The sequence below is a fragment of the Entelurus aequoreus genome, linkage group LG26, assembly GCF_033978785.1.
Source record: "Entelurus aequoreus isolate RoL-2023_Sb linkage group LG26, RoL_Eaeq_v1.1, whole genome shotgun sequence".
NCBI classification, from domain to species: domain Eukaryota; kingdom Metazoa; phylum Chordata; class Actinopteri; order Syngnathiformes; family Syngnathidae; genus Entelurus; species Entelurus aequoreus.
The window spans coordinates 28,271,866-28,298,548 of record NC_084756.1 but is presented as its reverse complement, the minus strand read 5'-3'; the positions used below and the strand labels follow the sequence as shown (position 1 = coordinate 28,298,548).

At 38.3% G+C, this 26,683-nt stretch overlaps 2 protein-coding genes across 2 annotated transcripts in view; one reads left to right on the top strand and one right to left on the bottom strand.

Moving 5' to 3' along the window:
* rtf2 (replication termination factor 2) overlaps positions 1 to 24,653 on the bottom strand; it is a 50,389-nt gene extending 25,736 nt beyond the window's left edge. The window contains exons 1-5 of the mRNA XM_062038332.1: positions 24,463 to 24,653; positions 21,327 to 21,421; positions 21,151 to 21,244; positions 20,896 to 21,035; positions 16,836 to 16,914 (exon numbers count right to left, since the gene is read on the bottom strand). Of these exons, the coding sequence (XP_061894316.1) occupies positions 16,836 to 16,914; positions 20,896 to 21,035; positions 21,151 to 21,244; positions 21,327 to 21,421; positions 24,463 to 24,531 (477 nt within the window). The 5' untranslated portion in view covers positions 24,532 to 24,653. The remainder of the gene's footprint in view (positions 1 to 16,835; positions 16,915 to 20,895; positions 21,036 to 21,150; positions 21,245 to 21,326; positions 21,422 to 24,462) is intronic.
* gcnt7 (glucosaminyl (N-acetyl) transferase family member 7) lies at positions 3,465 to 13,013 on the top strand. The gene is made up of 5 exons (XM_062038331.1): positions 3,465 to 3,872; positions 9,677 to 9,954; positions 10,028 to 10,763; positions 10,839 to 10,934; positions 12,481 to 13,013. The coding sequence occupies exons 2-5, from the start codon at positions 9,721 to 9,723 to the stop codon at positions 12,750 to 12,752; spliced, it is 1,338 nt and encodes a 445-aa protein (XP_061894315.1). The 5' UTR covers positions 3,465 to 3,872; positions 9,677 to 9,720; the 3' UTR covers positions 12,753 to 13,013.
* Positions 24,654 to 26,683: the final 2,030 nt, after the last annotated feature.

Below are 26,683 nucleotides of genomic sequence, written 5' to 3'. Positions count from 1 at the left end.
TGCAATCCACCAACTGTTCTGTCGCTGATGTTGACAACAGGATTATAGTTCTTTGTTTTTCCAAAAACAGGTACCAGAAAAAAAGGGGGGTTTGTCTCATATTCGGGCCAGTGTGTTTAATTGTATTTGCACCCACATTGTAATAGGTAGTACTCATCATTTTCACCGCACTCTAAATTTAGAGTTTCATTCATCATCATCAATCTTTATTGCAGACCTTAAAGGCCTACTGAAACCCACTACTACCAACCACGCAGTCTGATAGATTATATATCAATGATGAAATCTTAACATTGCAACACATGCCAATACGGCCGGGTTAACTTATAAAGTGCAATATTAAATTTCCCGGGAAACTTCCGCTAGAAAACGTCTAGGTATGATGACGTTTGCGCGTGACATCAATGGTTGAAGCAGAAGTATTCGGACACATTGTATCCCAGTACAAACAGCTCTGTATTCATCGCAAAATTCCACAGTATTCTGGACATCTGTGTTGGTGAATCTTTTGCAATTTGTTTAATGAACAATGGAGACAGCAAAGAAGAAAGCTGTAGGTGGGATCGGTGTATTAGCGGCTGGCTACAGCAACACAACCAGGAGGACTTTGAGTCCGATAGCAGACACGCTATCCGACGCTAGCCGCCGACCGCACCGATGATCGGGTGAAGTCCTTCGTTGCGCCGTCGATCGCTGGAACGCAGGTGAGCACGGGTGGTGATGAGCAGATGAGGGCTGGTGTAGGTGGAGAGCTAATGTTTTTAGCATAGCTCTGTCGAGGTCCCGCAGCTAAGTTAGCTTCAATGGCGTCGTTAGCAACAGCATTGCTAGGCTTCGCCAGGCTGCACAGCATTAACCGTGTAGTTAAAGGTCCAGGGTTTGGTTCGGTGTCTCCTGATAGTAGAAGTAATAATAGTATTGTTGATCTTCGGTCTATCCTTCCAGTCAGGGGCATATTTCTTCTGTTTCTATCCGCAGTTAAGCACGATGTTATCACGTTAGCTCCGAAGCTAAAGTGCTTCACCGATGTATTGTCGTGGAGATAAAAGTCACTGTGAATGTCCATTTTGCGTTCTCGACTCTCATTTTCAAGAGGATATAGTATCCGAGGTGGTTTAAAATACAAATCCGTGATCCACAATATGAAAAGGAGAAAGTGTGGAATCCAATGAGCCCTTGTACCTAAGTTACGGTCAGAGCGAAAAAAGATACACCCTGGCGTCCTGCACTGCACTCTAATCCTTCACTCTCACTTTCCTCATCCACGAATCTTTCATCCTCGCTCAAATTAATGGGGTAAACGTCGCTTTCTCGGTCTGAATCGCTCTTGCTGCTGGTGTAACAATGTGCAGATGTGAGGAGCCCTTCAACCTGCGACGTCACGCTACTTCCGGTACAGGCAAGGCTTTTTGTATCAGCGACCAAAAGTTGCGAACTTTATCATCGATGTTCTCTACTAAATCCTTTCAGAAAAAATATGGCAATATTGCGAAATGATCAAGTATGACACACAGAAGGGATCTGCTATCCCCGTTTAAATATGAAAATCTCATTTCAGTAGGCCTTTAAGATCCATTAAACATCATTAAAAATTAATTGGCTGGGTTTGTGCATAATCCTGATGACAATGTAAAAGCGACCACAACAACAACTCAAATATCATTGACCATAAGTACACGGCATCTGCTTAGCATACATGGAGGCAGAAACCAGAAGGTTGGCAGTTTGACCCCACCTTCTCCATCCTAATAACGGCAGTTGTGTCATTGGGCAAGACACTTTACCCACCACGGCTCTAATGCATGCATGCTGGTGTATAAGTGTGAATGGATTTTTGGTGATGGTCGGAGGAGCCTTTGGCGTCAATTGGCAGCTTGATGTAGCTTACCACCACCACCAGTGTATCATCTAATGCTCACTTCCTGTGTCTAAATTTCACTGTTTTCTAACCAAAGCGAAAAGAATAAAGAACGTGTAGAAATTGATTGCCAGCTATTGCAATGATGAATTTGAATTTATTAATGGTAAACCCTTCGAGATGCAGCATCTCGTTTTCAAGGGGGACCAAAGACATTTAAAATTAACACAAAGCAGTACAACACAGGACTGGTTACACTACGAACAGTTACAGACAATCATTAAAGACAATTTTGCTCAGATACCTCTCAGCTCACACAACTCTCTCAGAATGTGCAATATTTACAATAGAATAACATATAATGCAGTAAAATAAATATTGTATTAAATAAAATTCCAACCAAGGGCATACTACATACAGTGGCATTCAGTTTTAAGACAAACAAAAAGAGACCTTTTGAAGGGACCAATGGTTGATAAAGACCTCGAAGAGACAGACAGATGATTCCAGTCAAAGGGGGCTCTATAAGAAAAGGACCCCCTGGCCAGCTCTTTACGCAAAGTAGGGACAGTAAATGTAGGATATTGAGAGTGTCTTAGTGGGTAGGATGATGTAAAGGGCACAAAAAACATTTCAAATATGCTGTTAGATTAAAATAAATACACATGAAAATAAATAGAAACCAGTTGAGCTGGGTGTATAAATGACAGTGATGAGTTTTGTATGGAAAACTTAAAATAAATCTACACAGGGTGTTACCAAAACATTAAGAGGTTTAAGGTGTATACCATAGGTATTAAAATAAACAATGTCCGCATAGTCAATAATTGGTCAAATAAATTGAAAGATTATTTTCCTTCTGACTTGAAATGTAAAACAGTTTGATGATCTGTATAGTGGCATTAGGAGTATGTTCTCTGAATGATATAGTCAATATGTAATTTAAAGTTAAGTTCACAGTCAAGCCAGACTCCTAGGTACTTCACAGCGGTCGCCTTGGTCATTGGAGTACCATTGTCAAAGTAAATGTTCAAGATGAAGAAAACAAATTAAGGGAAATGCATTAAAAATATATATTTGGTAATAAGCTAATATGCGTAAAAATAAAGTTAAGCAGGAGGCTCATATTCAAGGAAACTAAAAAAACTAAATATGTTAGGATAGAAAAAATGAATGTAATAAAAGGAAGTAAAATAAGAATAAATGTAACTGATAATACATATACAATTTGATAGAGATTGACAATAAATGAATAAATATAATCCAGTTTGAAATGTTTGTTCTAAAAATCAATCACGTCACGGCAGATAATCCTAGACTTTTTGCATCTATTTTTCCTCTTATCTCTTGACAAACGTAGACAGCGTAGAACAAAACGAGTCCAGGAAGCACAGCACTCTGACCACTGAACAGATAAAAGTGTTGCAAGGCGGTGTGCCTCGTGAGATCACGGTCCAAAACAAATATGAAAGTAAACCGGCAGGGGGTTCTATTGTGTTGCAGCAATGCAGGGGCCGGGAGGGTGTGAGCCGCCGCCGCCGCCATGTTCTCTGTCCGACACAAGAGGGATCCTCTCAGGAGCTGAGCAAGCACCAAACAAACTCAGGACAGTCAGGTCAGGTCAAGTCGAACGGACCCCGCTGTTGGAGCTCTAAAGCAGACTACGGACTCGATATCTGTGCCTTTAGCTGAAGCTAAACCCCATCAATAGAAGATGATGGAAAGTGATGCAACGCGTGAGCAGGGGAACTGTGGGAGGGAGGAGGACCTCAGGGAAAGAGTGTATGTGTAAGGTGTAAGCCGTGTGTGTGTATTAAGCACTAGCAACCAGGCACCAGGAGCTCATGTACACAACGCTGGCAACCAAATCAAAGCGGGACATACACAGTTATAGTACAACTGCGACGTCTGTTGCTGCTACTCTCGTCTTAGTCGTTGCACTTTGATGGATTGCTATTGACATTTGTGATGCTGCTGACTTTCAGACGGACAACAGGCTGCGCTGGCCTAAGAGGTAAAGTTTATTAAAATCCATTTGGACAAAAGCATCTGCTTTTTGTTCTTTTTTCAAACATGTGACAATAGAAACAGCAAAATATATGGTTGCTTATTTATATACTCTTTCACATATTCTAGTAATCAGACAATATTTTCGGTATATTAGATGGAATCTTTACCATGTCAGGTAAAGATTCCATCTAATATACCGAAAATATTGTCTTTCACAATTCATATATTTTGCTACTCTTTCAAATGTTCTTGTAATCAGACTATATTTTCGGTATATTACATGGAATCTTTACCTGACATGTTTCGACTGTCATCTGCATGTCAGGTAAAGATTCCAACTAATATACCGAAAATATTGTCTTTCACAATTCATATATTTTGTTACTCTTTCAAATGTTCTTGTAATCAGACTATATTTTCGGTATATTACATGAAATCTTTACCTGACATGTTTCGACTGTCATCTGCATGTCAGGTAAAGATTCCATCTAATATACCAAAAATATTGTCTGATTACAATAACATTTGAAAGAGTAGCAAAATATATGATTTGTGAAATGATTCAAATAGCTAAGCCGCATGCTGGGAGTTTGACTTGCAAATGAGTGAAGTCCAGTACTACTGTTTGCACTACCTATAGTTTATGTCTACGGAACCCTAATATATACCTAACAAGGGCTGCAACTAACAACTAATTTGATAATCGATTAATCTGTCGATTATTACTTCGATTAATCGATTGATAATCGGATAAAAGAGACAAACTACATTTCTATCCTTTCCAGTATTTTATTGGGGAAAAAAACAGCATACTGGCACCATACTTATTTTGATTATTGTTTCTCAGCTGTTTGTAAATGTTGCAGTTTATAAAGGTTTATTAAAAAAATTAAAACATTTAAAAAAAAGTAGCCTCTGTGCATGCGCATAGCATAGATGACTAAATTAATCGCCAACTATTTTTATAATCGATTTTAATCGATTTAATCGATTAGTTGTTGCAGCCCTATACCTAACACACATATTGGTTATGGTTATGATTTGTTTCAGACATGTTTAACAAGTTACATTAAGGAACAGCATGTGGTTGCATTTGCACATTTCAACAAATCTAAAAAACAGTAGGAATAACCATTGCTTATAGTTAATCCTACCTTTTCTCTTTGTCCTATACATTAATACCATAATGTTTACATTAAAGGCCTACTGAAACCCACTACTACCGACCACGCAGTCTGATAGTTTATATATCAATGATGAAATCTTAACATTATAACACATGCCAATACGGCCGGGTTAACTTATAAAGTGACATTTTAAATTTGCCGCTAAACTTCCGGTTCGAAACGCCTCTGCGGATGACGTATGCGTGTGACGTAGCCCGGCGAACACGGGTATGCCTTCCACATTGAAGCCGATACGAAAAAGCTCTCTTTTCATTTCATAATTCCACAGTATTCTGGACATCTGTGTTCGTGAATCTGTTTCAATCATGTTCATTGCATTATGGAGAAGGAAGCCAAGCAAGCAAAGAAGAAAGTTGTCGGTGCGAAATGGACGTATTTTTCGAACGTAGTCAGCCACAACAGTACACAGCCGGCGCTTCTTTGTTTACATTCCCGGAAGATGCAGTCAAGATGGAAGAACTCGGATAACAGAGACTCTAACCAGGAGGACTTTTGATTTGGATACACAGACGCCTGTAGAGAACTGGGACAACACAGACTCTTACCAGGATTACTTTGATTTGGATGACAAAGACGCAGACGTGCTACTGTGAGTATGCAGCTTTGGCTTTTTTTTGCGTATGTACGTAACTTTTTTAAAATATATAAGCTTTATGAACCTTGGGTTAGGTGAACGGTCTTTTGGGCTGAGTGATTGTGTGTGTTGATCATGTGTTTGAATTGTATTGGCGTGTTCTATGGAGCTAGGAGCTAGCAGAGGAGCTAGGAGCTAGCATAACACGTACCGTACCGTACGTGCGCGTCACGTACTAACTTTTTAAAAAATATATAAGCTTTATGAACCTTGGGTTAGGTGAACGGTCTTTTGGGCTGAGTGATTGTGTGTGTTGATCAGGTGTTTGAATTGTATTGGCGTGTTCTATGGAGCTAGGAGCTAGCAGAGGAGCTAGGAGCTAGCATAACAAACACGCAGGTGTTATTATGCAGGATTAATTTGTGGCATATTAAATATAAGCCTGGTTGTGTTGTGGCTAATAGAGTATATATATGTCTTGTGTTTATTTACTGTTGTAGTCATTCCCAGCTGAATATCAGGTACCGTGAGTATGCAGCCTTGGCTGCTAAACATTCGATAACTTGACCGTATGTGCGCGTCACGTACGTAACTTTTTAAAAATATATAAGCTTTATGAACCTTGGGTTAGGTAAACGGTCTTTTGGGCTGAGTGATTGTGTGTGTTGATCAGGTGTTTGAATTGTATTGGCGTGTTCTATGGAGCTAGGAGCTAGCAGAGGAGCTAGGAGCTAGCATAACAAACACGCAGGTGTTTTTATGCAGGATTAATTTGTGGCATATTAAATATAAGCCTGGTTGTGTTGTGGCTAATAGAGTATATATATGTCTTGTGTTTATTTACTGTTGTAGTCATTCCCAGCTGAATATCAGGTCACCCCCGGCTCTCACAGCATCTTCCCTATCTGAATAGCTTCAACTCCCCACTAGTCCTTCACTTGCACTTTACTCATCCACAAATCTTTCATCCTCGCTCAAATTAATGGGGAAATTGTCGCTTTCTCGGTCCGAATCTCTCTCACTTCATGCGGCCATCATTGTAAACAATAGGGAACTTTGCGTATATGTTCAACTGACTACGTCACGCTACTTCCGGTAGGTGCAAGCCTTTTTTTTATCAGATACCAAAAGTTGCAATCTTTATCGTCGTTGTTCTATACTAAATCCTTTCAGCAAAAATATGGCAATATCGCGAAATGATCAAGTATGACACATAGAATAGATCTGCTATCCCCGTTTAAATAAAAAAAATTCATTTCAGTAGGCCTTTAAGTTCACTTTCTGTTTGAAAGAAGGGAAGGTATTGAGAAAAAATGAATATGTAATAACTTATTGGTGATACTGCTTAATTTTGTATAGTCGGTCAGAATCTGTTATTTTTAGTAAGGCTGCAGCTAACGATTATTTTTCTATCGATTAATCTATAGATTATTTTTTTCGATTAATCGGTTAATCTATAGATTATTTTTTCGATTCATCTATAGATTATTTTTCCTCTTACCGATTATTTTTTATTTTATTTTATTTAAAATGAAGATGAAAAAATAAAAGTAGGCCAGTTTTTTCAAAAGGCATGGCTTTTATTTACAAAAAAAAAGAGTATGGCCACTCAGTCAACATTGACAACAACATGACAAAATATTCTGTAACAATGTAAACATTTAAAACTTTTAACATTTAAAACTTTTAACATTTAACACAATTAAAAGTAGCTTATTTGCTTTTTAATGTGCAAATATAAAAGTAAACATCCAGTGCAAATCTTAATATTCTGCAATAGTATAAGCATTTCAAAAGTAAAAGTATTGCTTATTTTGCTTTAAAATGTGCAAAAATAAAGATAAACATGCAATACAAAAAAGTGCAAAACGAAATATTCTGTAACAACAGTGTAAACATTTCAACAAAAGTGAAAGTATTGCTTATTTGCTAAAATGTGCAAAAATAAAGATGAACATCCAATACAAAAAAGTGCCAATCTAAATATTCTGGAGCACTGTAAACATTAAGTATTGCTTTTAAAATGTGCAAAATAAACATCCAGTCCAACACAGTACACAATAACCAATTCTACTCATTCCAGTGAGTGACTAACAGTTGTAATGAAGAAAGGTTAGCATGTCTACATGCTCTGCTTCTTTTCTTGTTTACAATAGTCCCAGCAGCTGAAAATAGGTGCTCAGAAGGGGTCGATGTGGCTGGAACTGAGAGGTAATTAGCCTTCACCTCAAACCAGGACTGCGAGCGACCTGAGCTGCAGTTTAAGTTTCTAGTAGGTCAACGGGCTCATAGTGATGTTACTAGTAGTTGACTGGGAGGTGTTTATTATCATTTGGGGAGAGTCCGCTGCCTGATGCTCACCTGCTAAACACCTATCTGCTCGACGTTGAAGCGCTGACTACATGCGCTATGATTACGCACAGCTGATTGGCTGATAATGCTTCGTGTGTACCAATCAGATGGTTGTGTGGGTGGGACAATGCTGCGTGTGTACCAATCAGATGGTTGTATGGGTGGGACAATGCTGCGTGCTGAGACAGAGGCAGAGGAGCAAAGCAACTTGTTAAGACTTTAGCAGCTAAAGTTAGCTTTAGCTTAGAAACTCGTTCGGTACACCCCCGTACCGAACCGAAAGCCCCGTACCGAAACGGTTCAATACAAAACACATACCGTTACACCCCCAGCAGATACAAATGACACATTCATGTTTTTGTGTAATGATGACAACGTACGCTAACGCGGACGATTGACTAGTTGATGGTTGATGGTTTTCTTTTCAAATGTTCGTTCATAGCCGTTGTGCTGCTATGATAGGCCATTTCCGCTCGACACAGTGTGCATACAACAACATTATTAGGCTGTGTATTGAAATACTCCCACACTTTTGACAACTTTTGGCGTGCGTTTTTCCCCTCGCTCGCACAGTCTGCTTTGCGCTCCGCCATGACGGTAGTGTGACGTAATACGGCGTTGACGTATTTACGTTACCGATGACGTCGACTACGTCGACGCGTCGTTTCAGCCTTAATTTTTAGTAGTAGTCCATTTTAACTTGATGAATATTTTACAGTTGGCGCTCCAAGGGCTTTGAAGGTTTACCCTGCTTCCTCAACTCTTGTGCCTTATTGGGAAAGTCAGCGTTGCTCATTGACGAGTTTTCTCCCTTCAGTTTGCCTCAGCAAAGCCACTTTGTTGTTTTTGTTGAATTTATGAAGTTGCCAGGTGTGTATGGAGGTTAATTTGTCTATTACAAAATCTTCGTTTTGACAATGAATTTATTTTTACATCAAATTATTCTGTCAATTTCAGTGAAAAAAAAAAGTGGTTGAAAAATGCTTGTTTTTAAAAAATTCAATGTATATAAATTTTGCGTTCAAAAATTCAGTTTATAAAAATTCAGGGCAGAAATATGTCCTGCTTCAAAACGCAAGACCCACTTCCAATTAAGGCTGAAGCAATCGATCCTATTTCAGAACCAGCCAATGAGGTATCAAGTTTGAAGTCACGTGATACGGGTCTTGTAAAGAAGCAGGTAAAGCAGCAAAAAAGGCTGAGAAGATCGCAGAAGACGCTTTGCCAACTACACTTTATTAAGTTTATTTCACACTCCAACTATTTAATGGAGCTTGACAACCTTAAATTCTTATGGAACATTATTAGAATACTAGTCAGACTAATCATTGTTCAATGCTTAGTAAATAACTATCATTTACATAAATATTCATGTTTAACTGTATCTATAAAACATTTGTTCTTACATATCAGTGGTCTCTCTGGCCTTTCCTCATTACAATAATGAACAAGCTTGCATAATTTGGCTTGAAACTAGATTTTTTTAAATGCATGTAAACAGTAATTGTATGATGTTCAACTTTTTAAAAGATTGGATTAACAAATTCCCTTTACCAACCTGTATGGGTGAATCCTAAAACATAAAACTAATCAATAGTCCTTTATTGCTCTTGATGATATGAAATAGCAGCAACCTACATACTTGACCTTCTTCAAAACCCCCATGAGGCATGTTACAATTCTGTGTTTTGCCAGGCGGGTGTCTTCTTTGCAATTTGACTGGTGGTGGTGCTTTGTGAATGACAAGAAGACGCAGAACTACTATCATGTGCCAGCTCGACGGGGCCAAATGCAGCTTCCTATTGTATCTCGCGATGAGCGTCATGGTCTTCTTGGTCATTTACTTGGGAGGGAGGTTGCCCAAGAAGCCCCCGCCCCTAGAAATGCTACCTTGCCGACCATTCAGTGCCCAATGTGGAGTGTTTCTTAATTCCAGTGACGGACGGCGAGAATGGCATCGACGTGACTGTCAGGTATGACGAAAAGGACTTTGTGATTTTTAAAAAAAATTATTCTTCTTATAGAAGTTTTTTTTCCTCACAACAGATAGAAAGCTATATCACAAACAATAATCTTCAGTGCTCCCATTTGATGAGAGACCTTCACTTCATCACAAGACCTCTGAGCCGCAAGGAGAGGGACTACCCTTTAGCGTTCATCTTGACTGTTCACAAGGAGCTGCAGCTTTTTCTGCGAGTACTTCGTGCAATTTACACGCCCCAAAACATCTACTGCGTTCACGTGGATGCAAAGACTCCACAGGAATACAAAGAAGCCATACAAAAGCTGGTTAGCTGCTTTGACAACATCTTCCTCTCCAGCCGCAGCGAGAACGTGACCTATGCCGGCTTTTCCCGTCTGAAGGCAGATTTACACTGCATGGCTGACTTGGCCAAATCCAAAGTCGGCTGGAAGAAGGTGGTGAACATGTGCGGGCAGGACTTCCCGATCATGAGCAACCTGGAACTGGTGCGGTACATGCAGAGCAAAGAGTGGCGGGACATCAACATGACGCCGGGGGTCAAGCAGCCGATCCCGTTCAGGCACCGGACTGAGCGCCAACACAAGGAGATTGTTGGTTCCCATGTAGCTCTTATAGGGCGGAAGAAAGATCCTCCGCCACACAAAATGCAAATATATTTTGGGACGGCCTACTATGCACTCACAAGAGGCTTTGTTGACTTTGTTCTGAAGAGCCCCAAAGCCCGCGACCTTTTGGAGTGGTCCAGAGACACTTACAGTCCAGACGAGCACTACTGGGTGACGCTTAACCATATGGCAGGTAAACTCTGATGCTAGTTTTGGTAATATTCTATTCAAAAATGGCCCACTGTCTGGTTTTGGGTTCTGTCTAAAGAAGCTCCAGGCAGCAACCCAGATGGAGGCTGGGAAGGAGCCGTCCGGGCTATCAAGTGGCAAGATCAAGAAGGAAAGGTGCATGATGGCTGCAACGGTACTGTAAATAATAAGATTTATTTTTACAAATATGGATGTCTACATTTATGATACACGTTTCAACTAAGTAGTCTATTATCTTTCTTGAGAGGCTCCAGCCAGCATTACAGATGCCAAAGTTACTGCCGTCGGCAGAATATGCTCAAAACAAATGTAAAATTTACCGAATGGTCTGTTTATTTAACTTAGAGCTGGGTGATATGGAAAAAAAATTATCACAATTAATCATCCCATGTCGATTAATATCACGATTTTTTTTTTTAAAGTCAGATTGTCCTGTGCAGGAGTATAGCGAGTACTGTTGCATCCCTACTGTTTACAATTGCAATATCTTGTAACAGACATTTCCGCCATGTTTGATCGAGGTAATATATGCGCACAGCTGACAACTGTCATTTTGTTCATATATATAAAATTGTGTTTACTGGAGGTGCAACGGCACAGGTAGCCCACACTCCGGTCCGTACCTCGGTTTTAAAGGAGCAATATGTAATAGTTTCATGTCAAGTCATCATTAAATGGCCCTGATATGTCAAAAGGCATTAATAAATCATGTTCTTTTCGAATACCGGTACCTCTATAACTCATAACAGTAGTTCAGCCGGGATATGCTCATTTCAAAATTAGATTTACAGCCCCGAAATATTGTTATTGTTTTCGTACGGATTTAAAGGTGCCATATGTAATAATTACAGTCATCATTAAATGGCCCTGATATGTCAAAAGGCATTAATAAATCTATAACTCTATAACTGATAACAGTAGTTCAGCAGGGATATGCTCATTTCAAAATTAGATTTAAAGCCCCGAAATAATGTTATTGTTTTAATTTCGATGCCCCCGCCCTCCACCGTTTAGAAAGTCTGTGAGTGTGTCACATCCAGGTTGCCAGTTACGCACCGCCCTCTTCGTCCAGCTACTGCCACTGGTAAAGTTACTAAACATGTCAGACCTCAGTAAATCTAAAAGGCGTCGTTACGACTCTCAACTTATTCATGACAAAGCCAGAAACAAAACGCGGATTTGTATTGGGGATGTTCAGTTGTTTGCGCCACTTTTTAGAGACTAAGCACTCAAACAGCCGCATGTAAAAAAAAAATCTTAGAAGAAAGCTTCAATCTCTGTCAATTATCCACACTTAACTACAAATAAGGGGGTTGTAAGTTATATTATTGTGTTATTCTTCAGCTAATAGGTTAAGCTAGCATGATGTTGTTGGTTCGTGATGAATGACATCTATTGTGTTGGGCAAGTGCAGAGTTAGTGTATGTATGTGCACAATAGCTCTTCTTTGAGACACTCATTTTGCAGATGACAGGCATGGACAAATACAACTCTATCATTAAAGGTACAGGCACACATCAGCGACTTTTAAGCAGAGCTTCAAGCAGCAATTTTAACTGTCTGAATTCCATTATCAAGGTGAGATTTTGACCAACATACAACTGACAGTACACTATTGTAGGACCTCAGACTTACAAAAAAAATTGTTGAAAAATAGTAGATATGGGACCTTTAAGCATTTTGTCTTTTTCATTTACCAGGCCGTTATGTGCGAAACATCTGCATCTATGGAGTAGAGGACCTGCCGTGGATCATCAACAGTAAGAGCATGTTTGCCAACAAGTTTGACAGCCACGTCTTCCCAGAGGCTCTGGACTGTCTGGAGCAGTGGCACAGGAACAAGGTGCTGAACCAGGCCACTGTTCCCATACAGGCGTCATGGCTGCTGGCCACAAAGAGCACTGAAGCAGCAGCAGCAGCAGCAGTCTCAGCAAGTGTGCCGCTGAATGAACTCAACGCTGGTAAACATTAATGAACTTTCACAATAGTGTCCAGGTAGTTTGCTCTTTTTCAAAGGAGCTAACATTCACAGTTGTCCAGGAAACGTAAAGATGCACTGAATACCTTGAACCATGATGAGATGATCAATGACTACTATTAACTGTAATATATGTTCTTCATTCTTTGTATCACTCCATCCTATCTATCTTGTCTTTTAACAAAGAAACAAGGAAGTCACGATCTTCGTTCAATGAATGTTCTGCAATTTGTCGTCCCCAAAGTAAGAACTGAACTGGGCAAGAAAGCATTTAGGTGACAAAGAAACAAGGAAGTCACAATCTTCGTTCAATGAATGTTCTGCAATTTGTCGTCCCCAAAGTAAGAACTGAACTGGGCAAGAAAGCATTTAGGTTTTCAGCACCGAAGGCTTGGAATAACCTACAATCGAATATTCAACTTCAAACCCTTGTTACATTAAATGAGTTTAAAGCTTCTGTGAAAGGACTGCAGTCTACCTTGTCTGTATACACATGTGTCATGTGAGCAAGTTTTAATGTTGTAAATTTAATGCTTTATGTGTTGTTAACTGTTTTTAATGTAACCTTGCTGCTGCCCTCTTGGCCAGGTCTCCCTTGGAAAAGAGATCTTTGACTGAATGGGATTTTACCTTGTTAAATAAAGGCTAAATAAAAATAAATAAAATATGTAAATAGTTTATGCAACTGTTCTTTTTTACTTCATGTATGAAATGCTGACAACTGGATACTAATTGTTCAGTCAACAAAAACTCAAGTAATACTTTCGACTTGAATATATTTAAATTACAAAGGGCTGCGAATGGTGGGACAGTTGTGACATTTCCATAACGATGGAAATTGATGAAGTTTTATACATGTCTTTTTTTACGAAAATTCACGCCAATGACCGTATTTTCCGGACTATAAGGCGCACTTAAAATCCTTGTTTTCTCTTTTTCTCAAAACTCGACAGTGAACCTTATAACACGGGGCGCCTAATGTAAGGAATAAGTTGGGTTGAGCTTACCCACCTCAAAGCTATTTTATTTGGTACATGGTGTAATGGTAAGTGTGACCAGTAGTTGGCAGTCAAACATAAGAGATACAGTACCGTTCAAAAGTTTGGGGTCACATTGAAATGTCCTTATTTTTTAAGGAAAAGCACTGTACTTTTCAATGAAGATAACTTTAAATTAGTCTTAACTTTAAAGAAATACACTCTATAAATTGCTAATGTGGTAAATGACTATTCTAGCTGCAAATGTCTGGTTTTTGGTGCAATATCTACATAGATGTATAGAGGCCCATTTCCAGCAACTATCACTCCAGTGTTCTAATGGTACAATGTGTTTGCTCATTGGCTCAGAAGGCTAATTGATGATTAGAAAACCCTTGTGCAATCATGTACACACATCTGAAAACAGTTTAGCTCATTACAGAAGCTACAAAACTGACCTTCCTTTGAGCAGATTGAGTTTCTGGAGCATCACATTTGTGGGGTCAATTAAACGCTCAAAATGGCCAGAAAAAGAGAACTTTCATCTGAAACTCGACAGTCTATTCTTGTGCTCAGAAATGAAGGCTATTCCACAAAATTGTTTGGGTGACCCCAAACTTTTGAACGGTAGTGTATGTGTAGGCTGCACTATGATGGGTCTCAAGTAAACAACACCAATATTTTAAATGTTCCATTGAAAATATAGAACATTACACATTGTGCTCAAAAATCTATCAAAATGTTTTAGTACGAAGCTATGAAGCCGCATCGCTTGAAGGATTGTCGGCTTGTAATATTATTTGTGCTATTATGGTGTGTGTATAAGGTAAGGCATATTATCTGGCGTTTTGTTTCGCAATATTATGCAAAAGACACTTTTCTTACCTTCTGGTACCTGCTAAACTGTATTTGGGATCTGCATAAATCCTGAAAAATTGCGCGGGTCCGCCATTGTAGTCGATGAGCTTCTTCTTTTTCTCTATCTTCTTGTTATGTGACATTCATCCTCCACTGTTGCCATTTCTAATATAAAGTAGTGTAAAGTTCTTACTTATATCTGTCAGTAAACTCGCCATGAAAGCGCTAAAACATACTTGCATAGTGAGTTTACATTATTCACCCAACGAACTTTAGTTATTAGATTATTATTATTATTCCAGTTGGACGGTTTTTCACGGGACACATTTTTGGTGTGATTGTTTCCGGATGAGGAGATGCTGCTCCGTTATTGATTTAAGTAAAGTCTGAATGTCACTAAAACCATTAGCTCTATTTTTTGACACTTCTTCCACTCCCGTCCTTGCACGCTACACCGCTACAACAAAGATGACGGGGAGAAGACGCTGTCGAAGGTGAGCCACGTAAATAAGACCACCCACTAAACGGGGCATCTGGAAGTGACTGTCATAAAGCGGCTTGAAGATGATCTGTAAAACATCATCTAAGCAACATTTTGACCAAAGAACCACCATTACATGTTATGTAGACCAGTGTTTTTCAACCTTTTTTGAGCAAAGGCACATTTTTTGCATTGAAAAAATTTGGAGGCACACCGCCAGCAGAAATCATTAAAAAGCGAAACTCGGTTGACAGTAAAAAGTCGTTGTCGTAATTGTTGGATATGACTTTAAACCATAACAAACCATACATCAATACAGCTCTTGTCTCGACCTGTCACATCACGCCGTGACTTATTTTGAGTTTTTTGCTGTTTTCACGTGTGTAGTGTTTTAGTTCTTGTCTTGCGCTCCTATTTTTTTTTGGTATTTTCCTGTAGCAGTTTCATGTCTTCCTTTGAGCGATATTTCCCGCATTTACTTTGTTTTAGCAATCAAGAATATTTCAGTTGTTTTTATCCTTCTTTGTGGGGACATTGTTGATTGTCATGTCATGTTCGGATGTACTTTGTGGACGCCGTCTTTGCTCCACAGTAAGTCTTTGCTGTCGTCCAGCATTCTGTTTTTGTTTACTTTGTAGCCAGTTCAGTTTTAGTTTCGTTCTGCATAGCCTTCCCTAAGCTTCAATGCCTTTTCTTAGGGGCACTCACCTTTTGTTTATTTTTGGTTTAAGCATTAGACACCTTTTTAGCTTCCCGACATCTACAGAGCAATTAGCTACCGGCTGCCACCTACTGATATGGAAGAGTATTACACCGTTACTATGCCAAGCTCTAAACAGCACCGACACTCAACAACAACAAATCATTTGCAGACTACAATTACTGGTTTGCAAAACATATTTTTAACCCATTAGGTGAAATTAGATCATCTCCCACGGCACACCAGACTGTATCTCACGGCACACTAGTGTGCCTCGGCACAGTGGTTGAAAAACACTGATGTAGACCACAAAGAAGTGTTTTGAATTTAGAAAAAGATAATAATAATAATGCGCCCTATAATCTGTTGCGCCCAATATATGAAAAAAGATAAAAAATAGACCATTCATCGGCAGTGCGCCTTATAATCCAGTGCGCCCTGTAGCCCGAAAAATACGGTAACAACATATTTTTGTAATTCATAGAAACTGTATTGAATGGAAAAAAAGGCATTCACTCCACCTCTTGAATAAGTTAAATTCCTATATATTCATAAATATTCTTGTTATTGTACATTCATATTTTTCCAATTTTGACATTATATCAGGTGTATGTGTTACCTGAAAAAGGTAGTCTGGAAATGGCTTAGTGTACCGTTCAGCTAGATCAGTCCTTCTCAAATGGTGGGGCGGGCCCCCTGGGGGGCGTGGGACCTCCGGGAACATGCTTTATTTCCATTACAGAATATGAATATGTGCTTGGCTTTACTGTAACCATGGTGGGAGACGAGGAAAGGCTGGTGTGCTGTTTCGTTTAATGCTAAAAAAAGATACAATGTTTTATGTAGGAGTATAGTTATAACAATTCTATAGACAAATTATATTAGTTATAGTCACTGTAGAGAGTGGAGGGGCGCAAAATATTTCTTTCTTTCTAGGGGGGCGCAACAGAAAATAATTGAGAAGCACTGAGCTAAATAGACATTTATATGAAAAGATAGGCTATTCAGCGTATCCAAAATTCGCAAAATTGCCAGCGGCTAAAAGTGTATCTGCTCCTCACCTTGTGGCAGATTTCTGTCTTGACCTCCTTGAGGGCACGGTCTGAGAAGACACAACCGCAGCTCTGCAGGTAGCAGAACCTGAAAATCAAAACAATCAGGAACATCAAATATTGTACATTGTGGGCCTCATCTACCGTCAATTCCAGACTCTAAGCGCCTACTTTTTTCAATGCTTTGAACCCTGCGTTTTTTTTTAATTTGTGAATTTTTATTCGCAAAGTCAAGTCAACTTTATTTACATAGCACCTTTACGACAACTTTTAAATTGAACCAAAGTGCTTTACAGGTTAAAAAAGCAGCGTATATTTGAGCTCATTTAATTTCCTTTACTTATGTTGTACAGCATCAGCGTGCGAACTACCTGAGTATGCAAGGGGCCTAGATCTTATGTTTACTTATACTTAAAAAAAAAAAGGAAGCAAATTGGAACCTGGCAACTACCTGAGTATGCAAGGGGCCTAGATCTTATGTTTACTTATACTTTAAAAAAAAAGGAAGCAAATTGGAACCTGGCAACTACCGACCTGTTTCTATTCTCAGTTCCATTTAGAAAGTAATGGAAAAAATTGTTTATGAACAGGTCGATAGTTACCTTGCCACTAATAAACTCATGTACAAATTCCAATCCGGCTTCAGAACTAACCACTCCACTGACACATGCCTTCTTTATCTGACCGACCACATCAAACATGAGGTGGATGCGGGCAAATACTGCGGCATGGTCATGCTGGACCTTCAGAAGGCCTTTGACACCGTTAACCACGCTATACTGTTGGATAAGCTCAGAGCAATCGGATTTAACAAAAACTCATGGAGCTGGATGCAATCTTACTTGGAGGGGAGGGAGCAGGTGGTAGAGGTGAACGGCACCGTGTCCCCCCCCCCTCTCGGTGAGCTGTGGAGTCCCCCAAGGCAGTATATTGGGACCTTTTCTGTTCCTAATATACATAAACGACATGTCATCGGCATGCGACTGTGAATTGTTTTTGTTTGCGGATGACTCTGCCCTGCTGGTATCCGGCAAGGACAAGTCACAGGTGGAGAAAATCCTCAGTGCTGAGCTCTGTAGAACTTGCACCTGGCTCGCTGACAACAAGCTATCCATACACTTGGGTAAAACAGAATCCATCCTGTTTGGGTCCCACATCAACCTCAAGAAAGTCAATGACTTCACCATAAAAGTGGGTGACATTGTTATCACCAGGAAAGATGAGGTCACCTACCTAGGTTCCATTCTAGAGGCTAACCTTTCCTGTGATAAAATGGCAACCAAGGTAATCAAAAAGGTTAACCAACGAACAAGATTTCTCTACAGAATCTCCTCTCTGGTCAACAAAAAAGCACCTTGAGGATTCTGGCGGGAACTCTCGTTCAACCCTTTTTCGATTACGCATGCACCTCCTGGTACCCTAGCACCTCCAAAACCCTCAAATCTAAACTCCAAACATCTCAGAACAAGCTAGTCAGGTTACTGCTAGACCTCCACCCCAGATCCCACCTCACTCCTACCCACTTCTCTAAAGTGGGCTGGCTCAAGGTGGAGGACAGAGTTAAACAACTTGCACTGAGCCTAGTCTATAAAATCCGCTACACCTCCCTGATACCGAAGTACATGTCAAACTACTTCCTTAACGTAAATGACCGCCCTAACCACAACACCAGGGGGAGCTCCACTAACCATGTTAACCCCAGATTCCGAACTAACAAAGGTCTTAACTCATTCTCTTTCTATGCCACATCAATGTGGAATGCGCTCCCAACAGGTATAAAAGAAAGGGCATCTCTATCCTCCTTCAAAACCGCAATAAAAGTTCACCTCCAGGCAGCTACAACCCTAAACTAACACCCTCCCCGGATTGCTAACAATCAAATGCAGATACTTTTTCTTATGCCTTCTGATTTCTCTCTCTCTCTCTCTCTCTATGTCCACTACTTGATGTCCATATCCTAACCCCCCCCCCCTCCACACCCCTGATTGTAAATAATCAATCAATCAATCAATGTTTATTTATATAGCCCTAAATCACAAGTGTCTCAAAGGGCTGTACAAGCCACAACGACATCCTCGGTACGGAGCCCACATACGGGCGAGGAAAACTCACCCCAGTGGGACGTCAATGTGAATGACTATGAGAAACCTTGGAGAGGACCGCATATGTGGGTAACCCCCCACCCCTCTAGGGGAGACCGAAAGCAATGGATGTCGAGTGGGTCTGACATAAAAATAATTAATTGTGATTATCTTGTGTGATGACTGTATTATGATGATAGTATATATGATAGTATATATCTGTATCATGAATCAATTTAAGTGGACCCCGACTTAAACAAGTTGAAAAACTTATTCGGGTGTTACCATTTAGTGGTCAATTGTACGGAATATGTACTTCACTGTACAACCTACTAATAAAAGTCTCAATCAATCAATCAATGTGCTATGTGTATTTAATTGATATTTGCATGTCTCATGACACATTATCTGTATGTAATATTGGCTGCATTGTGTGCCATGTTGTTCCAGACCACAGCAAACGTTACCCAGTTTGCAAAGATTGTAATAAATCCATTAGAAGAAAACAGTCTGCCGTTTCCTTTAACTTGGACACACACATCTATACCTTTGGCTACTCTAAGCCAGTAATTTCCAGACGTTATCTCACGCTCTGAGAAGCCTCCATTTTACTAATGTTTTCCAATGTTGTAATGTGTAGTAAATTTCAACATTTGCGTCAGTCTGCGACACAAAGTATTTTTTTTATAGAAAGCTAATATAGACATCATGTGTTGTGTCATGTTTTTTTAAATTTTTGGTCCAATATGGCTCTTTCGACATTTTGGGTTTCCGACCACTGGGTTAGGTGATTGGAGAGCTAGCTTCCGCAGCTAGTGGATCCTTGACGATGACTTCTGTTTTGTTTGATCAGTCGTTTTACTGCAGTGTTACAGACACGGTTTGGGAACAAGTAAGGTATGTAAATAAACATTTACAAAATCTTCGAGTGTAAATAACTCATTTAAATAACTCAAATAACTCATAAATATCTGCGGCTTATAGTCCGATATATATATATATATATATATATATATATATATATATATATATATATATATATATATATATATATATATATATATATATATATATATATATATATATATAGTCCGGAAAATACAGCACTAAAGGTTTGCGTGTACGAGAACACGTGCAAACTTGATAGCACACACAAAGCTCATCTACTAAGCTTGTGTGCTGAAGATTGCGTCTCTTCAGCAAAATAAGGAAAACAATCAATTTAGCATGTCTGGATTCATGAATATGCAGTTTATTCGCTAATCATCAGAACGCCCAGAATACTGGGAGGAGAAGATGCAAATACAATCTTTATTTAGTATGTCTAGAAAGGACATGCAAACTAACACAGCTGGGGGCAGACAATAATTTGTTCTTCGTGTTTGTGTCAACATATTTAAACTGTCGTTGATAAAACATAATAGACATGTTGTCTGTTCAGCAATATCAATTTATAATTTTATAGCTGCTGGATGATTTTGGGGGCTGATTAAAACAAATCGATGTGTTTTGATGTCTGCTGGTTTTTTTTTTTGTGATGTTCATTTTTTTCTATTTAGGAAATATATTTGTAACATACTTCCTATATGAAAAAAATTCCTTGCAAAATGCATTTTCTTGCGAATGGATTATTCCAAACATATGAATGAAAGCGCACCATCTGTGTGCTAAAATTAGTTCCTGTTGTATATATTGTGATTGCTGTTTTTCAACAACATTGCAAAAAAGTAAGGTTGTAGAGCATAACATGAATGTGCAGTACATGGCGAAGCCGCTTAGCACACGCACAATCCTCACTAAAATAAGGCGGTCGGCACCACTTTTGGACTTGTTATCAATTGTACATGAAGTCTTAGTAGATCACACGCAACACACCTACTAATAGTACAGGCATTTTTTTTTAGTTTACACACGCTATTTGTATCTTAGTCGATCGGGCCCATTGTGTTTTCATGCATAATATTCCGTTGTGTAGCGCTTGTTGTTACCTGTGCCTGCCGTTCATCTCTAACCCGACAACAGGGCAAATAAACATTCCACAATGGATGTCTTCATATCTGTCTCCTTTGGTGTTCCTTCTTTCTCCCTCCCATACAGGGTTATCAGTCAAGTTGAGTTCTTTTATGTCCTACAGAACAAAAAAGATCAAATAGTTCCATATAATTCCAAGTACTAATCATGGACACAATGTGTCCATACTCAGCATTTTGTAAGTAAAACAATATGAAAACAAATAAGCATACCTTAGTTCCACGGATATGTGTGACAGCCTCCGCATTCGGTCTCTCAGCAGACTTATCCAGAAGATATTCAATGACAGCATCTTTGTTATAAAGCCTAAAACAAATAATCATGTTGGCTTAACGGAGTGTAGTGTGCACATTTGAACAATTCAAAAAAATTATAAAATTTCTCTGACCTTCCCAGTTCACAGGAAACGATTGGACGTCTGAGTTTCTCCTGACTTAGGGCACAATATTTCCATTTGGCAGCCAACTCTGCATTTTTGTCAACCTAGGCGCAATTAAGACAACATCAGGGGTTTAACAATGAATCGATGTATCGATTTATATTCCTTAGATTCAAGTAAATCGATCTGTGCTCGGCAAATTTGCCTTCCAAAAGATAGCTATCAGTCCAACATCGTCCATCCATCAATCCATGTTCTACCGCTTGTCCCGTTCGGGGTCGCGGGGGTGCTGGAGCCTATCTCGTTTTAAAAGGAAATCAAACAATCGAGAAACATTGGACTTAAGGAAGGTAGACTTTATATGACGCTTAATACTTTTATTGATATGGACATTAAACGTTATTCAAGTCTGTCTGCCTGTCTGTGGCGTCGTCGCCATCAGTCGGCAAAACAAGAATGGCGGATAGCGAGAAAGGTCACAACAAATGTAAACACCATAAGACAATATCATATATTACAACACCACAACTTTCAGCTACAGCCCCATTGCAAAAGCCACAACACAATTATATTTAAGCAACAAAGGACGCAACAGACTCACCGCAGAGCAAGTTATGGCAATGAACCGACTTCCTGAACATAGTATATTAGTATTAATGAAAAAGTAAAACATTTTTTATTTATGACTGAAAAAGTGCTCACACTTCACTTAGTTTTTAAACTTCATTTTTACACCATTTTCAACTTTCTGTCTGAGGAAGTCGGTGAGTCACTGAAACTTGCCTGCTGTCACCTCCGCTACGTCTTTGTATCGTTGTGTTTTGGCATATAGTTGTTGTGTGATCATGGCTTCATGTTGTTGTGTTGTGGCGTTTGTATTTGCTGTGGCTTTTGCAATTACGTTATAGCTGAAAGTTGTTGTGTTGAGGCATTTGCATTTGTTGTGACTTTTCTCTGCTATTGTAACTATTTTTCAAAATGAGAGTAGTAGCTGGTCAAACAGCTGCTCATTTATTAATCTGCATCTTCTTTATACTAACGTATTTTGTATTTGTATTATTCATATGTCAAAAAACAACAGTAAAATTAGCAGGTAAATATACCTGTAATTCAACCTGAAGAGATGTTGATTGTACTTTGTTTTTATATTACTTTGGTATTATTTTATGTTAAAAAAACAAAAGCAAAAGCAGCAGGTACATTTACTGTTGAAATGCGTAGTACTGTAGTTTTTATTGAAAATGGCTTAAATATTGACAATGTGAGCAGAAAAGCTTTAATTCAACCTAAAGTGTTGGTGGCACCTTATTTAGATAAGATGTGAATGCATTGACCATTTATTGTTGTTTACTTGGTTGGTTGTATCCGTAATTCAATTACCCACAATTCCCTTACAAGAAATAACAGAAATATAGGAAACTTCGCCTGCAGTATTCAGTATTTATTTCACAGAAATTGAAATAGTAAATGAAACCAAATTTCTAGGTATAATGATTGATGATAAATTGAACTGGAAATCGCATGTAAAAAATATGCAACATAAAGTCGCAAGAAACACGTCAATAATGAATAAAGCAAAACATGTTCTAGACCAAAAATCTGAAACTTGGGATCTGAGGATGTCGTTGTGGCTTGTGCAGCCCTTTGAGACACTCGTGATTTAGGGCTAGATAAATAAACTTTGATTGATTGATTGAAAAATCACTCCATATTCTCTACTGCCCGCTAGTGTTACCTGTTATCTGAGTTATTGTGCAGAAATATGGGGAAATAAGTACAAAAGTACACTTCGTTCATTAACGGTGTTACAAAAAAGATCAGTTAGAATAATACATAATGTTGGACATAGAGAACATACAAACCCTTTGTTCATTGAATCGAAAATACTGAAATTCCACGACATAGTGAATTTGCAAACAGCTAAAATTATACACAAAGCAAACTATAATCTGCTACCCAAGACTATACAACAATTCTTCTCAACAAAAGAGGAGGAATGTAATTTTAAACATTTGTACGCACGTACAACACTAAAGACCTTCAGTATATTAGTATGTGGAATTAAATGATGGAATGGATTAAGCAAATTGATGAAATCTAACAATGTACTAATATGATCCACTTCAAGAAACTCTTCAAACTTAAAGTCTTTACAAAGTACAAAAAAGAAGAACCATGATAAACATTCTGAATTTATCTCATCCATCCATTCATTTTCAAGATAATCTTACTCATCTCACTGTATGAAATATAACTTACTTCACCAATTATTATATATTTATTTGAGTGTTATTACTTATGGAGTATATTGTGAATAAATTGAGAACAGGAAGTGAACAAACGTTTTAGCAACTGATATGTAAAGGAAAAAGGGGTAGGATTAAATAAGATCTGCTTCTTCCTACTCCTTTTCGAACACGATGAATAGAGAAACTGGAAATTGTGATGCATCATGTTGTATGCATGCATGTTCCAAACAAATAAGCTCTGCTTCTTCCTACTCCTTTTCGAACACGTTGAATAGAGAAACTGGAAATTGTGATGCATCATGTTGTATGCATGCATGTTCCAAACAAACTCAACTGTAAAACTGGTTGATACTTGTTTTTTCTATTAAAAAAAAAGCTACAGAATCGATTTTAACTCACTGAAACATTTTGGATCTTATCGTTCTCTAATATGATCGTCCAGGAATCGTATCTGCAACCACAAATTCCCAATCGAATCGAAGTTAAAACGAATCGTTGAACCACATATTTAACCGCTACAAACAACATTGTCCGAATCCACTTTATGATGACATTGAAACGACACAAGCTCTCTCGATAAACAATACTATGTGTTATTAGATGTTTTGTTATGCATTGGTTTATCGTCGACTTTTATCAAATGCCAGCACCTCGGTGTGGTAAGTTTGTCTTATCAATTGCTGTTTATAAAAGAGAAAGTAAGCGACAAGTAAGTAAACATGTCCAACGCCAGAGCAAACTGACACTAACATAGGTTATATTATATACGTTTATATTTAAATATCTGGATTAGATTCGCTCGATATTGACCAAATAAACAGACATGTTTATGACGTGTACGTTAGCCCCGAGCTACAAGCTAGTAAGCGACCCGACAGTTTGTCCTCGTAACTCACCTTTTCGACTTTTTTGGGCCCTTTTACCAACTCGTGTCTTTTAGGAATAGTTCCCCCATCGCATCCCATATTGAATGTAAAGTGAAAGTGGGTGAATGTTGATGAAGAAGCGCGGGGATGCGTCGAAACGTCCCAGTCGGGAAAACAAAAACAAGGAATACTTCCTGAACTGAACCGGATATCCGTTTTCAATGTAGTCGGTCTGTCACTTCTTCTTCTTCTTCTTTTGTGTTTTTTATGGCCGTTGGCAAGCAACCTTGTGGTGTGCATTACCGCCACCTACTGTAATAGAATGTGAACCGAGATGGACCCCTATTCTATATTATTTTATTTAAACCAGTGTTTTTAAAATATGTGTATATTGCTTTATATCCTATATGTTCTGAATTCAATCCTAATATATCTTCCACTGCTTTGATTGATTTTGAGACTTTTATTAGTAGGTTGCACAGTGAAGTACATATTCCGTACAATTAACCACTAAATGGTAACACCCGAATAAGTTTTTCAACTTGTTTAAGTCAGGGTCCACTTAAATTGATTCATGATACAGATATATACTATCATATATACTATCATCATAATACAGTCATCACACAAGATAATCCCATTGAATTATTTACATCAGGGGTGTCCAAAGTGCGGCCCGGGGGCCATTTGTGGCCCGCAGGTCATTTTTTAACGGCCTCGCGGCACATTTTAAAAATACGATTGAAAACAATTAAAAACATGATAAGTGGTATAAAAGAGCAAACAGGTGAAATGTAACAAGAAAATGTGGCAATGTATACTCTAATAACACAAAGCTGCCATGCAGGCTGTTTCTTTCTTCAATGTCATTATGAATTATTGACCTATTCAAGGCTCCAATTGCGTCACATCTGAGATATTTTGGGGGAAAATGTTGCATATTTTGTGTTTGCCATATAAAAAACTGAGCTGTTTTTTTTTTATAAAGAAGGGCCTAAAACGAACAAACGAAAAACATAAACAACAATAAAACGTATAATTAGATCTGAAGTTGATCTCGAGATTATTGTGTTAAAAGTAAACAGTAAAAAAAAAATAGAATTTATTTTTTAACACTATAATTATTTGGATCCCCAATAATTTTAGTGTGATTTGTTTTTAAGTGTCATTGCTCAAAAAATAATAATGAATTAAAATCAATGTTGTTACGAGTTATTGACCTTTTTAAGGCTCCAATTATTATATAATCTCAAATATTCCACTTAAAAATGTTATTGTGTGAAAATATTGCATATTTTGTATTTTTTCCATAAAAAAACAGGGTTTTCTTTGACAACAAGAGCATACAACTTAAATCTTTAAAACCGTTATATTGACAGATAGACCTAATGTTTATCTAGAGATTTAAAACTTGAATAATAATACAAATAATAATACTGAATAATGACACATTTTTAATATTTTTTTGACCAAAACCCTTTGGGGTCCCCGGGATCAAGCCTGAGTGGAGGAGGCCTACATGTATATTTTTTATACATATATTGTATTGGTTTTTAAAATAAAAAATATCAAAATGGCCCCCGCTTGCTTTGATTTTTCAGTGTGCGGCCCTCAGTGGAAAAAGTTTGGACACCCCTGGTCTACTTATAAGATGTCTATGATTACCGCTCCCTCACTTCTCTCGCCCACTCACTCACTGACGTCACTCACCTCACCTGCTGTCATATTTTAAAGGGCCACACACAACGAATAAAATAAATAAATAATTATACTGATTAAATAATAAATAAAAAACAACCAACAGATTAAGTTTAAAAAACGACTGTTAGTCCTTTTTGGACATATTTTTTGCAATGAAAACCGTAAATTTAAATAAGTGTCTTTTTATTTAACCGTAGTCCTGTTAATGTTTTCATCCCCACTAACTTATTTATTCATATCAGTCACTACAATAAAGTAGCTTAAGGTGGAAAAACGTTTACATGTTGTGAACAATGTAAAAAATCAAAGTGGAAGACACGTTTAATTGTAATTGCCAAATTTTGCCGCAGGATGGCAGCACCTCTCCATTTAGTTGTATAGTAAAAGAGTCCTGTGAAGATGCACAGTAAGAACTGGAGCTGGAAATAAGTGTGTGAAGCTTTTTATGCACAATTAATCCCACTTAAAAAAAAATAGCAGAATGTTAACGTAAAACAATATATGGTATTTTATACGAGGCAATGTTCATCAAAGTGAATACGTGGCAAAA